The sequence below is a fragment of the Equus caballus genome, chromosome 22 (genome assembly GCF_041296265.1).
Source record: "Equus caballus isolate H_3958 breed thoroughbred chromosome 22, TB-T2T, whole genome shotgun sequence".
Taxonomy (NCBI): domain Eukaryota; kingdom Metazoa; phylum Chordata; class Mammalia; order Perissodactyla; family Equidae; genus Equus; species Equus caballus.
In genome coordinates this window covers 7,864,959-7,879,389 of record NC_091705.1, presented here as the reverse complement: position 1 = coordinate 7,879,389, position 14,431 = coordinate 7,864,959, and the positions used below count along the sequence as shown (strand labels likewise).

The following is a 14,431-nucleotide window of genomic DNA, read 5'->3' as shown; positions in this document are numbered from 1 at the left end:
CTCGCCCTCCCTTCCAGTCCCCTCCACACCTCTGCACCTGCCGTCCCCTCAGCCTTGACCCTTCCTCCCCTCCCCTGCTTGAACTCCAGCTTAAGCTCACATCTAGGGGGAGCATTCTCAGAATTCCCAGCACCCTGATCCCAATAGAGTGGCAACACCCAAGTGCCACATGGCATGGTTAGGTGGCCCAAAGACCAGGCACTCCCTGAAAGTCGGGACCAGTTCTGGGTCGTGCACACTGAGGGCAGCACTGTGTGGCCCGTGGCAGGTGCAAGTGTGTGGGGAGTGAAGGAGGCTAGAGGACACACGTGCCCCATGAAACTTCCCAAGGTCTTTCCCATGACAACTACCCCAAAGAGGAGTCAGACCCACCATGTGAAAGGGTGCATGAGATGCAGGGCTTCCAGGCTGCCTTTCCCCGGGAGCATCAGCTGGCTGGACCTGCTGTCAGTGACTCAGCCTCTAAATCCATTTTTTGCTTAAGCTCCAAGTTCCTATGGCTTACAATGCCCCTGATACACCTCTTGGCCCAAGATTCTCCTGGACTGTGGCCTTGGGTCACCAACGACACGGTAGGTCTCAGGATCAGGGGAAGACTGAGCTGGCTCCCACCAGTGAAACCCTGCTTCCATGGTGCAGGCAATGAGCTGCCGGGGCCCTGGCCCACCACTCCTGAGCGGTGGATGTTTGTCTAAGCCCCAGCCAGAAGAACAGACACCCCCTTGTTTGTTCACGGAGCTCACTTCACACAACAGCTCACTACCCACAGCTCTGCTCAGATCCTCGAGGGTGGGGACTGTGGCCAGTGCATCTGGCCACCAGGGGTCACGGGCCCTGCTCCCTCACCCTGTCCAGTGGGCACTGGGGCCCAGCTGGCACCATGGGAAAAGCATGGGGGGAAGCAGGACGGAGCTGCTGATCCCCTGACTTCAAAGAAACCAAGAACCACACTTGTTCTCTCCCAGGGAGCCAGCCCCTCTTCGTTCCTCATCCTGGGCCCAGCAGCCAGGTGGGGCACCCCAGCAGAAGACCAGATGAGACCGCAGTGCCGGGCGACAATGTTGGTTTTAATGGCATTAACATCCAGGAGGCCACACAACAGTTCTCACTGGCAACTTCTTCCAGGGCTGAGGGGCTGCTGTCTGGCTGGGCCGTGACCCGCCGGTCTGCTCCACAGCCTGAGACTCAGCCCCGGGTCTGCCCACCTCCTGACCCCGCCCCCTGGAAGATGCCACAATTGCACTGATTGACATATGAATGGATACCCAGAGGTCCCGGCCTCCCCGGCACACAGCCCGGGGTCTGTCACGGAGCTGATAAGGGCTTTGGCGTCTGCTCGGCGGTGGTCCAGGGCTGGTCCTGGGGAATAGTGTTTATCAAATGTGACAAAGGTTCTTTTACAAACTGGGGGTCTGAAGATCTATTTCTGTGGCTCTAAGAGACTCATCTCTAATGGCTTCTCAGAGCTACCAGAAGATGGGCCTGGATGATGCTGTGTTGGTTGGTTTATTTATTTGTAAGGAATGTGTAAGGCATTTTGGTAAGTTGAACAGTAACTTCTTTTCCGCAGAGGAGACTCAGACAGAGGTGCCCTCCTTTGAGCTGCTACTGTCCTCCTGTGAACAAAGGAGTGCGGGGGGAGGAAAGGACTGGGGCCAAGGAGCCAAGGGGGGCACTTACCCCCAAACTCCCAGGGCCCTCCAGCACCCCTGGATTAACACCGCCACACCACTCCAATCCCTTCAGAGAACACCCAGCCCAGCACGTCCGGGGACCCAGAGCTGACTCCTGGGGCTGGAGGAGACCCCTCAGGCAGGATGCAGAGGAGGGCAAGGGCCCTGGACCCGCAGGATGCAGAGGGAGGACCTGGCTGGCAGTGGGGGTCGGGGGATACTTCCACCGAGGGCAGCCGCAGGAGGGAGGGTGCTGGGCCTGGCAGGCCGCACATCCTGGTGCCTGCTTTCAGAAGTCTCTGTCCCCACCACCTCCCACCCCCAGGAGCCCTGGCTCCCAGCGCGCCCTGCTTGGGGCAGCACCCACCTCCAGTGGGGCCGAGCAAAGGCCAGTGGCCCTGCCATAGCCAGACACTCACTGTTTTGTCCAGCTGTTCCTGCAATTTCTTCACTGTGTCTTTCTCCTTCGCTAGTTGCTCCTGGGTCGTCTTTAAAAGCTCCTGTAGTTTGGTGGCAGCACGTCCCAGGTCACTTGTCAACTTCTTCTCTTTTTCTAGTCTCTCCTGTGGGTCAGAGGATTGAAGGGATCAGCGTTCACAGGACAGGCAGCAGGAAGGCCACCTGACTATGCCCATGGGGCCCGATGCCCTGGACACTGGGAGCCCCTGAGGGAATCTCCCAGTTACCCAGAAAAGGGCAGTGACGGTGGGAGCTGAAGCCTGCATTACCGTTCGGGCTGTGTCCTGTCTACCAGCGCTGCCCGCAGAGCTTCCTGTGACAGTGGGAACGTTCTCACGCACCCTGTTCAACACAGCAGCCACTGGACACACGTGGTGGCTGCTGAGCACACACAGTGGCTGGGGTGACCAGGGAACTGAACTTCAAAGTTTATTTAAATTTAAAGAGCTACACTGACTAGTGGCTGCCATATGTGACACTGGAGGTCTAGGGACCTCCCCCAATCAAATCAGGTTGGCCCTGCTCGACGGGCCTCTGGATGACTTGTCTGCTGCTCCCACCACAGTGCTGCCGACCAGTGGGGTGGGCTCTCCCTTCCTAGCCCTGGAGCAGGCCCCCCCTACCTTCAGCTCTGTGGCCTCCTCTGCTGCTGAAGCCCCGAGGGGGCCGGTGCTGCGGAGCTTCTCCAACTCCTCCTGCAGCCGGCACGCTGAGCTCTGAGCCTTGGCAGAGAGAGGCAGCGGGATCAGGGGGCACGAACCTGGCAAGCCCACTTGGGGACGGGAGGGTACCCAGGACGACAGTTCAAGCCCGTGCACAGGAGGCAGGTGACCCACTGAGCAGCCGCACGCCCTTGGGAGGTATGAGGCTGGGCAGCCCACGGGTCCTGAGGTGGCCTGTAGACCAGCGCCCACCGGCCTGGCCACACCCCCCACCACCCCTGAGGCACGGAAGCCTCCACGGGCAGGGCCTGACCTCCTGGAACTCGGCTGTAAGCTTCTGCCTCCGTGTCTGTTCGTCCTCCAGGCTGGCTTCTGTCCACTCCAACTGCGTTTTCAGCTGTGGGGTGACACCGCAAACACACTTTGGGAACCTGGTGGAGGACCCTCCTGGGAGCCCGGGCTCCCGGGCATGCTGAGACCTGGGGGCTCCACCTTCTAGCTGCTTCTGGTGCTCCCCTGGCCCTTCCCTGCCTCTGGCTAGCTGGGGTGGCTTCTGTCACTGGCCAGCTGACTGAGTGGTTTCCAGAGGCCCCCTGGGAGACAGTGTCTCAGCCTCCAGCACAGAAGCTGGTGGCTGAAAAGAGATGCTGACGCGATCTCTGCTAACCTCTGGCACCATCAGTGAGACCCACAGGACAAGGGGGCCTCAGAGCCACCGTGCAAGCCCCCCCCGCCCCATAGCAGCATCCCCACCCAGCAGCCCCACCACTGCTCCTCTGGTGACACACTCCTGCCTCCTGGCAAGGGCTCTCAGTGGCAGTTACTGGGTCACACACCTAGAGAGCAGAGCAGGCGCGGCCTGCTAGTGGTATCCCAGCAAGGGCCACAGTGGAAGGTCGGACCCCTAACTGCAGGCCCGGCTGCCCCGCATCCCTCTCCCAGCCCCTCTCACACACGCTGTTAGGATCAAGCCCCTGATACCTCCCTGCCTGGCTGCCTTGCCTTCCCTGTCCTTTCCTATGCCCTGCAGCTTCCTCAGAACCTGGGTGACTGCCGCCTGGGGAGAGCCAGGGGGGAAGGAGGGCAGTGGAGGCCACAAGGAGCTGGTCTTCATCCAGAACAGTCCCGCCATCCTGGCGCTCCGATGGGATGGAGGGGACCCACAGGGAGGTTAGTGACAGACATCTGGGGCCCGGCTCACCGCCCTAACCTCGACGGGGTCCTGCTCTGCTGGGGGGGCCTCTGAGGGGGCAGCCCGGGACCCAGCCACGTCACCATCCTCTACGTGGCTCTTCATCTCACTCAACTGCTGCCTGACCTGAAACAGGGAGGGGGGTTCGTGCAAGTACCCCGCCAGGCGCACACTCGCCGCGCCTGCGTGCATACACAGATCCTCGGGGGGGGGCCACAGAGGCTCTCGGCAGCCACAGTCCCCAAGGGGCACCTGGTTTGGTAGCCATGACTTGTGTCAGAGTCCCCATGCAGGTTCACTAGGACAAGGGGGCCGGTGCCACCACCCCTCCCCTGAGCCAAACCAAGGCCTCAGGGCCAACGAGGGGCCCAGGCTGGCCCCACACGGAGACCCACGTGCTGCCCCAAGGCCAGCCGGCAGAGCCCTCCCGGGAGCCGGGAACCCGATGGATGAAGCGCACAGAGTTGCGGGATCCCAAAGGAAGTGCCAGGCACCAACGGGCTCCCCGCAGACATTGTGCCCTGCCCCGATTCCTCCTCCATGACACACTCACTGTTCAGAGCCCTTGTCGGGGTCTAAAATAGATTATGTGATGCCACTCCGGCCTAATAAGGTATGCCCACCTGTGAGCTCCATTGCTGGGGGCGAATGACACAACCGGTCTCCCCCAGTTCCCCAGCCCCTGAGCCTCAGATCTGGGGGCAGCAGTGTCCTACGAAGCTGGGGGAAAGCTTCCAGTCAGGGAGTCTGAGGGCACCCTTGGCCTGAGCTCCCCAGGGAACACGGGTGGTCTTGGCCCCCACCAAAGAGGTGCTGCTCTGAGGGACCCCCATGCTTCCCTCCCTCCCAAGAGCCCCCCAAGGTGGAGGCCAAACTGTGCAGTCCAGCAAGGACGAGAAACTTGGGGGCGCTCAGGCCTCCAGCCTGCGCCACGCTCCCGCGGCCGGTCCCCCAGCCCAGCTTAGGCAACGGCCTCCGTGAGTGGCCCTCGGGCTCAGGCAACGACTCGGCCAGGCAGTCCCCACCCTCCACTGCGCGATCCTGGATAAGGCCCGAATGACCAGCGGCAGTGCCCAGAGTCGGGAGTGCGGCTGTGTGTGAATGTGAGCCCCACAGACCAGACCTCGGGTCTCCTCACAGAAAACCAGATGTGTACATCTGTACTCAAAGTCTCCCAATTTCTAGAAGCTGACAATGAATTCAAGATTTAAAAAAAGACTGTGCAGATCAAACAGAGCACGTCTGTGACCTTTCAGGCTGCTGCTTGCAGCCTCGGCCCCGAAGCTGGTACTGGGACTGATGGTGTCACCTCTGTAAGGCTGGGCTGACCCTGCCAAGGAGCAAGGACTCAGATAGCACACTAAGGCCGAAAACCAGGCAGGCCCGGAGGCCACCCGCACGGCAGGGAGCTTCGCACACGGTGAACGGGGCCCCAGGTATGGTCGGGCAGGGCGCAGGCCTGTGGGTCTGACTGGACTGGTCCAAGCCCCCGCTGAGGGGAGAAAAGATCGAGTCCCACAAACGGTGAGGCGTGTGCTGAGAGCCACATGGCGGCCAGGTGCCCAGGCCCGGAGGGGCCTCAGGGGACACTAGAGGGAGTCAAACACCCCAGAGGCCCCAGCACCTTGACGAGGGGCCACACTGCGCCAGGGCAGGCGGGAAGCAGAGCGAGAGGGCGGTGGTCCCGGCAGCCACAGGCCCAGCTCGGGTTTTGGGCAAACGTGCAAGGAGGCTGAGCAAGGCCTGGCCCGAACACCGGCTCGGAGCACACCCCCCACCAGGCTGCTCACGTTTGATGGGACTGGACGTCGATCTCACTCGCACGCAACCCGTGGCACTCGCCCCCGCCCCACACCAAGCTCACTCACCAGCGCGAGCTCATCGCTCTGTTTCTGGGCTTCACTCTTGGCTGCATCCAGCTGAGACTGAGATTCTAGTAAAAGCTGCCTCAACTTGGAGAGAGACAGGCCCAGGGGGTGGGAGAAGGAGAGAGAAGAGAAAACCAGCTCCTGTGAGTCACACAGCCCTCTACGCCCCCACGGAGCCCACATGGAGGGTGTCACAGGACGGGCGGGCACGCGGGCGCCCACAGCTGCCATCGCTTCGTGCAGCTTTGGAGGAAGGACCCTATCACCACACCCCCGGTCTTGGGCCTTCGCAAATGTTTACAGCTTGTCTCTTGAAAACTGAGGCTGAGAGTTGGCGATCAAACCAAAGTGGGGGATGCCAGGTTTGTGCTTTCTGCTCCCGAACACTCAGAAAACAGTATCAGATTAAATCCATCCCCCAGCAACGGTGTTGCCAAGCCAGAGAATTCTCTCGCTGCAAGGCTGACCTGGCTCCCCCTGCCCTGTTGGTGGGGCTGTCTTTGGGAAACCTGCCCCGGGACACACCGCTCAGGCGGGCGGCCCAGGGCCTGGGGCGGAAGCCTGAGAGCTCTGGCTGCGGAGGGGCAGCAACTCCGGCAGGCTGGCGGCCCGCGGTACACACTCACCCCTGCCACCTCCTTGGCGTAGCTCTGGCACTCAGCGCTGGCGGCTGCCATGTGCTTCTCCAGCTCCGCCTCCAGGTGCGAGGTGTGTTCCCTCACCTGCACACACACGTCAGAGGCCTCAAGTCGGCCAGAGGAGGGCACTAACCTCAGGGAATAGGGCGATGGGGCAACAAGTCTGGCTGGCCCTGGGACGAGGGTGGGAGGACACCTCCACAGCCCGTCCGCTACCGGACAAACCAAGGCCAGCAGAAGCAAGTCCAGGGCAAGAGAACATCTTACTGCAAACAGTACCCAAACCCCAGCACTCCCGGGTCCCGAGGTGTCCTCAGACCTCAGCAGGCAGGGAGAGGAGAGCTTTTAGATCTACTTGCTAGGTGGATAGCAGGGGTACCTTCTCGAAGGCTAGGCTGACTGTGTGTCTGAAGAGAGGAGTGGGGTCACCTCGCACACCTCCCATGATCCAGGCCACTGCAGATGCCACCGTTTACCAGGGCCAGGCATTCTGCAGAGGCCCACAGCATCCCAGGCCCCTCTGAGGCTGTAAACAGCACCCATTAAGGAAAGGCAGGCCTGACGAGATCCCTCAGCCTCTCTTAAGGCATGTGGCCCATGAGAGAAAAATAACTCCAGTGGCCTCTTTGGTAAGCCTTCTCTGTAATAAGGAAAGCAGCTCACTGAGCAGAGCCCCACACATACCTGATCTGAACTTTCAAGTTCTCCTTTTAGCTTCTCTACAATCTCTTCGAGATGTTTCACTGTGACCCGTGACTACAAAGCAAGGGGAAGGCCCGTCAAACATGAGCCCCTGGGGCGATGTGTCTGGGGACACAGCACCATGTCCCCTTACAGACGGTCCTGGGCCCTGAGCAGCGCAGGCTCCTCCTCTCAGGAAGCCCAGTGGTGCCCTGACTGAGCATGATGCAGCCTCTGCCGGGGGTGGGCTGGGTAGGGGGGTCTCCTGAGACTGAGGCGTCAGCTGTCATTCTGCAATCACAGGTCATATGCTGTCACCAGCACCCAGCCAACATGACTCCTGTCTCCCAAGTGACCGCATGATGCTGTCAGCTTTCCCCCTGGACCTCATGGAGTTCTGGCTCCACTGTCTGTCTCGAGTAAGTTCTGCCTGAATTCCTAGCGATGCTTGTGTGGCTGGACCCTGGGGGCTCTTGGAGGGCCCACCCGTACCTTCTGGAGCTCCTCCTCCGTGGCGCTCACTTTGGCCTTCCACACCTGCTCCTCCTCCTCCACACTCTTCTGCAGGTCCTTGAGCATGCCCTCCTGTGGGGACGAGGCACTGAGGCGGGCCCTCTCTGCAGAGGCCCCACCCCACATAAACGCGCAACTGCCTCCTCCTGTCCCCCAGCTTCTCCGTGATGGCTGCCTGGCCACCAGCGTGGCCCTGCTCTGCTTTCGCCCTAGTCAGTGTCATACAGGGAGAGGGTGGGCCACAGCCTGGGGCAGGTCCTCTGGCCAGTGTGTGAAAGCTGGCTGCGGACCACGCAGGAAAACAAGGTCTGTGACCCGAATGAGGCCGTAGGACTCTCTGTGTTGGGTTTGCCAGCAACACGGACCTCAGCAACCCAGGACGAGAAACACAGGACAGTGTCGGTCCAAGTGGGAGGGCAGGACGCAGCACTGGTTCTGGAGCCGCAGAGACAGCGGCTTCAAGCCGGCCGTCAGCTGCACGCCCCCTCTGCCTTTCCCAGACTGTGCCTTGTTATGTCCAAGTGTCTCCATCCCAAGAGCCAGCCCCAAACCTTCAACTCAGCCCTCTCCTCAGCCTGGAAGCAAGGAAGACCTGAGCGCCTCATCCATCCCTTTACCACCCAGCCAAAGAAACGGGGCCTGGAGAGGGGCAGTGATCTGCCAAGGTCACAGAGCCAGTGTTTGAACCCAGGACTCTTTTCCGAGGGGCCAGGGGCTTTTCCCCACTACCACCTGCAGGCCCCGAAAAACTCCCTCTCCTGGCAGCCCCCTGCTGGACGCCTGCCAAGAGCCTGGCCAGAGGCCCTGCCTCGCGCCTTACCGTCTCCCCCAGGATGGTGCGGTACTGCTCACACTCAGCCTGCAGCGTGCTCTGGGTCTCCTCGGCCTCCCTCAGCTTAGCGGCCAGGTCCTGAGGGCAGATGGCAGAACGGGGCCCAGTTAGTCAAACACAGAGGTTCCTTCCAGCTGCCTGATGAAACTCTGGGCACCCTCCCTTCCCGGGGACAGCGGCAGCCCCGGCAAGAGGGCATGCTGGCACCACGCTCACCGAGGAGGGCTCCGTGTGAGCTGACGGCTGCTTCAGCAGCTCAGGGCCTTTCTCTTTGACTTCTTGCAACCACTCGGCGTAATTCTGCAACAAAAATGTGCAAGTTGGGCCCAGCGACATTCCCTGTGAGCAAAGGGTCCTGCGGGAGCTGCCTCCCCGCCTACCTGGTGTGTTAAGTCGGAAAGCGCGGGCAGCAGGGCCAGCAGGGCCTCCTTGGTCTGTGCCTCGGCCAGGCTGAGCTGCTTCTCTGACTCCTCCTGCAGGGGGAGGGCGGCCTTCAGCCTGGAGGTTTTGGGCAGCCCCCTGGGAGCGTTCATAGAGATGCCTGGGTCTCTACCCCAGGAGGCTTGCCCTCAGCTCTCCAGGGACAAGGATCAAAGACGACAAGCAGCTCCGTGGGGCTGACTGGGCAGGGGCCGGGCTGTTGAACCTCAGCAGCCAGGGTCTGGCCATCCCAGCTGGAGCCGGGTCAACTTTAAACAGACTCAGCTTGAACGACGGGGGCTGGGGGCTCCACATAGCAGGGGCAGGTTCCTCCCACACCTCCCAGCAGGGATTCTCGCTCAGTCAGTCCTCAACTTCCAAGCTCTCCACATGCGTGTGTGCGTGTGCATATGTGGGCGTTCAAGTTGCTGTGGGAGCCAGAGAAGAGGCGTCTCCCAGCAGCCACCAGCGTTAGGAGCTCCTGCCCGCCGGGAGTGGCGGCCCAGCCACCACACACGGAGGGAGGAGCAGCACACCCGCGTGGCAGATGCAGAAACCAGCTCAGTGGGCATGAGGGCTGGCATGGGTCACGTCTCTCCCAAAGCCTGACACAGGCTGCGGCCACGCCAGGCCAGAGCTGCCAACATCCTCCTTCAGGCTCCCACTCAAAAGCATGACAAGGGACTGGAAGGACTGAAGGAGCTACACAGCAAAGCCTGGTCAGCAGGACCCCCGAGGCACAGGTAACGCCCCTCCCCACACCCTGGGCTGTGGCCGCAGATTTCTGGCTAAAAGGGAATCTTATCTAATAACTGGTCCCCAGCAGGTTGAATCTGCTGCCAGCCCTGCCACGACCTTGGCACAGCCTGAGCCCGGCAATGGCATTAGGAACTCTGACTGGATTAGAGCTGTTGAGTGGTATTCTGGAACGTGCACACGGAGGATGGCTGACAATCGGATGCCCAGCCTGACCACAGCACCACACGGTCTGGACTCAAGTTTCAGAAGCGATCCTTCCTGGCTCGCCCAGTGGTCCACAGACAATGCCCATGGCCTGCTGTGGAGCACTGACTTGTAACCACCATTCAGGCTCCCTGGTCGTGGGACCTGATGCAGGAGCCAGAGGACCCGGAAGCCAGCTTCTACCTTTATCTGGCTGCATGACTGCGAGCAAGTCAAGTGACATCTCTGGTCACAGCTTCTACATTTGCCAAAGAAGGCCAGACATGCTCCTGGGTCACCTCTGGGGAGTCTAACATAGCTGCCACAGCAGGACTCGAGGCCAGCCCTCCACCTCCGGCATCATCTCGGGGCCTCATCTGATACAACCCCCAGGTTTCCTGACACACTCATGAAAATCAAGGCAAAGCTCCCGATAACAGGACAGACGTCCCTTCTGCATGAACAAGGCTGGGTGGGGAGGGCTGGGGCCGTGGCCTGGCATCAGGGATGAAAACGAGGGGGGAAACAGGGTGGGCAAGGCTGCCACTTGCTGCTATTGCAGCCATGTCCCGGGCCAGAGCCTCAGGTGGGCTCCAGGCGTGATGTGGGGGCCCAGACACTAGGGCGCCCACACTGCCACACCTGGGTGGCATGGGGCACAGGACCAACACAGACTTCAAGGCCCCAGTGCTCGGGGCTAAAGACGTCCTTCCTCTCTGACTCAATGTAGAGATTAGTCACAGAACCCATCAGGCCGCAATTTCAGAGGGCCTGAGAAAGCAGCAGGATCATTCAGACAAAACCTCAGGGGAGGAAAAGGACAGGAAGAAAGTCCACAGAAACAGCCCTTCTAGGGTTCACTCAAAGGCAGGGGACCAGGTGGGCTCGCTGCCCCATGGCCTCTCAGTCTCTGTCCCCTGATGGCAAAGGACCCAGCTGAGAAAAAGCAATCAAGGGTACACTTTCCCCCTTCATCTTAAGGACACATGAAAGGGAGGGAGGGAGAGAGAGGGCAAGCAGGGGGATGCAGGGGCCCCACAGGTCCCTGGTGTGGGTTCCCAGACACCCCCAGGCCGAGGATCTCTGCACACAGTGCGCACTCTGCCAAACTACACAGATGCCGCTAACCGACTCTGACCTTGGCCCGGGTCAGGGAGCGCAGCTTCTCCTCGCAGCCTCTCTCAGCCGAGGCCAGTGCCTCCATCGCCTTCCAGTTCTTCTCTCGGAGGTCCTGGGAGGGGAGACATGGAAAATCTCAGCATCCAGGCGGGGTCAGCCACTGACACGTCCCTAGCGAGCTGCCTGTTGGTCTCAGCAGAGACCACAAAGGGGGCTTGCAGAGGGACACAATGCCCTGTCTCTTGGCCTGTGTCCACCGGGTCTCCCTTGGGCAGCACTGACCCAGGCCAGGTGCCGCAGCCTGCTATGGGGTGGCGCGGCGTGGGGGCGTGAGGAGGCTGAAGGAGGAGAGAAGAGAGTCAGCCCGGTTCCTCAGAGAGGAGAGGCTCCCACCACTGAACAGCAGGCACTGACCCTTGGCCGGCTCTGGCCAAGCCAGGCACAGGCGAGGGCTCCCTGGAGAAGAGCAGATGGGGTGGCCAGCAAGCCTGGGCTCTGCGAGGGTTGGCGGGCAAGCAGCTGGCGGAGGCGAGGGTGTGTGTATGTGTGATTGTGACGTAGCCAAGGCTCTTCCACACCCCTCACAGAGGAGAAGGGCTTCTCTACCCCCTTCTCCTGATGCCAGCACCCCCACTCTGAGGGAACCACGTGACCCAGGCCAGGTGGCACATCCTGTCCCCATGTGGGGGGGGACTCAATGCTCCAGCACGTGACCCAAGCTGACCCAATGGGAGTCAGCCCTGAGGCTTTAGATGGACCTTGAGGGAGGGAGCCCCCAGTCCCCCAAAGGAAGGTGGGCTTTTAGCCGTGAGTAGCACGATGGGACATACAGAGGTAGTTAAGCCCTCCTGACTAGTTCGGGGCAGGTTTGACACAGCAGGCCCACCACCTCACACGCACGCCCCTCGACACTCACGTTGTTCTTCGTTTTCTGTTGCTCGACTGCCTCCTTGAGCTCAGTGGCCTCCTTCTCCAGACACCACACCTGGGACTCCAGCTCCTTGAGGCTGCAGGGAGACAGCAGGCTCACTGGCGGGCTCCAAGGACCTGCAGCCCCCACAGGTCCTGTCTTGGGGTGGGTGGGGCACCTTCCTCTGCCAGGCGCCCTCCCAGCCAGGACACCTGTGAGGCTGGGGTCAGTCCCTTCCCATTCCTTTCAACCACCTTGCAGGGCACCAGCTTCCAGGGAAGCTGAAGCAGGCACCCCAGCCCCTCCTCCCACTCATCCCGAGGGCCCAGGGGCTGGGGTACAGACTTCAGAGGCCACTATAGTCCCACTTGATGACACTGGCCGCTGGGGCTGCAGAGGTCAGGGCAGCCACTGTGGCCAGGGCAGGGATGGGCCCCAGACAGTCGGGTTTTGGGGAGGCTTTTTCTTCCAGTGAACTGAGCCCTACTGCCTGGTCTGTGGCACCTGCTCAACCTGGTGCTGCCGTCCGCAAAGAACACATCGGCTGGCCCTTCCCTGTGGCCACATGGGGCCGTGAAAGACATGGGCTGGGCCTGCTCAAGAAGCCGCCTGAGCTACAGACCCATGTGGCACCCTCAAAACTCGGTGCCACTGCCTTCAGCAGTTCACAAAAGGCCACTGGCTCCCCACTCGGTACAGGGGGACCGTCCTCTATCCAAAACCTAACTCTGCTGAGACCCAAAGGCTCCCCTCTCAGTTCTGCACCCAGGTCTGAGGAACCAGCCCCGAGGTGACCCCAGACACCATGAGGTTGGTGAAATGTGGGTCCCATCTTGTCCCACTTGTCTCCAGATTCAAGGACCCAGCAGCCTTCATCCACCCTCATCATCTAGAAAATGAGAGGTTGATGCTGCTAGATGGACCTGGCTGGGAGCGAGGGCCCCAGTCCCCCAAAGGCAGTGGGCTTTCAGCCGCGAGGAGCACGATGGGATGGAAGGAGGTCGCTAAGCCCCCTCCTGACTGGTTCAGGGCAGGTTCTGAGAAACAGGCTTCAAAAGGACACTTGAATATGTCATCTTCTGCATTAAGATTTAGGACAGGGAAGGCCCCAGGGACATGAGAAATCTAAAATCCAGAAGTGACCAGCCCAACTAAAGCCGATCTGAAAGCAGAAAAGAAGCCCCACTCGAGGATGCTCCCGCCAGCGGGGCTGCCACCAGCCTTGGGGAAGGGGGCTCTGGCCACTGCCAATTAGACAGGGACATATATATTTACATTTTTTATCGTGGGCCATGTTCAGAAACTTTTTGAAAAACGCCATTGTAACGCATGTTAGGACTGAACGTAACAATTTCAGCATGGGCCGAGCATGCTGGCTGTCCCCGATCCTATCTGGGAACAGACTCCGCCATGGCGCCACCTCACATTTTTATTCTAAATACAACTTGCATCTGGCCCTGAAGACAGTTGTTGACTTCTTGGATGTTGGTTTCAGGCCCACAAAACCTTAACCCCACCCTCAAAGCTCCGCTGAGACCCCTCCTATTTCTTCCCTCAAGCCCTCTGCCTTACGCAACAGCCTGCCTCCAGCAAACCATCCCAAGAGCATCCCCAAAAGAACAGGCCCTGAGGACAAAGAGTCAGCAGGCCTGTGGCAAGGACACACAGACAATCCCCTGCTTGGCGGAGACTGCCCGAGTTCCAGAACATCTGGGGCTGGATCACCCATCTTTACCCCAGAACAAGATGGCCTGGCCTAGACACAACTTTCAGATAAACTGTCTGAGAAGGAAATAAAAAAAGCAATTTCTGGCAAACACATCTGCATGATACAAAAAAACTAGATTCAACACTATTTGCAATGTGACTTAAGCACCCTAGTAATTTCCTGTGTGGTCCAAGAATCTGATCTTAAAATACAAGAGCAGAAACCCAGACACAACCTCTCTACCCCAACAAATACCATGAGAAACAAACTTTGCCCATGTTTTCTGGCAAAAAGCATAAGGGGAAAGGCAGACACACAGGGTGTGGTTCTGAGTCTTCTACAAGGCATTTTGGGCCCTCTGGGCAGCTGGCTTCTGTCCCCAGCCCCCAAACCACAAAGCCTGAGGGCCAGGGGACATGAGCCACGGCCTAGGGAGGCACAGGGTGGGTGACACAGCAACAGCAGCAGCCAGAACAAGGCAACCTTGTCAGCTGATGACCCACACATCTGACCATCTGCCTAGGGATGGAAGATACCCTCCGTGCCTCGCCCACATGTGGTTGCCCTGTGAACCCCTAGACACGGCAGCCAGGACCCACCTCCCAAGCCCATGGGCATCTACTTAGGGATGCACATGCCAGAGGTGACAATCCCAAAGACTCCAGCACCCTGACTTGAGCCGCCCCACCCAGGGGGCGGCTCTGGCCTTAGCAACAGCAAACAGTCCCTGAGCACGGCCTGGTGCTGGGGCCAGCGTCACCAAGGGAAAACAAGGTCTGCCAGCAGTGAAGTTACCTTGAGGACAACCCTGCAA

The 14,431-nt window shown here is 60.1% G+C and overlaps 1 protein-coding gene across 4 annotated transcripts in view; it reads right to left on the bottom strand.

Annotated features, from left to right (window-relative positions):
• Positions 1–1,046: 1,046 nt before the first annotated feature.
• The window catches only part of RRBP1 (ribosome binding protein 1), a 61,816-nt gene continuing 48,431 nt past the window's right edge, over positions 1,047–14,431 (bottom strand). For 2 of the 4 annotated variants that reach the window (XM_023626081.2, XM_070247098.1), the window contains exons 11-24: positions 11,916–12,006; positions 11,019–11,111; positions 8,899–8,991; positions 8,735–8,818; positions 8,507–8,596; positions 7,666–7,758; positions 7,177–7,248; positions 6,481–6,576; positions 5,855–5,938; positions 4,005–4,112; positions 3,108–3,191; positions 2,756–2,854; positions 2,093–2,236; positions 1,047–1,616 (exon numbers count right to left, since the gene is read on the bottom strand). In XM_023626081.2, the coding sequence (XP_023481849.2) occupies positions 1,578–1,616; positions 2,093–2,236; positions 2,756–2,854; positions 3,108–3,191; positions 4,005–4,112; positions 5,855–5,938; positions 6,481–6,576; positions 7,177–7,248; positions 7,666–7,758; positions 8,507–8,596; positions 8,735–8,818; positions 8,899–8,991; positions 11,019–11,111; positions 11,916–12,006 (1,270 nt within the window). In that variant the 3' untranslated portion in view covers positions 1,047–1,577. The remainder of the gene's footprint in view (positions 1,617–2,092; positions 2,237–2,755; positions 2,855–3,107; positions 3,192–4,004; positions 4,113–5,854; positions 5,939–6,480; positions 6,577–7,176; positions 7,249–7,665; positions 7,759–8,506; positions 8,597–8,734; positions 8,819–8,898; positions 8,992–11,018; positions 11,112–11,915; positions 12,007–14,431) is intronic. The other 2 variants (XM_070247100.1, XM_070247099.1) reach the window with 1 other exon arrangement.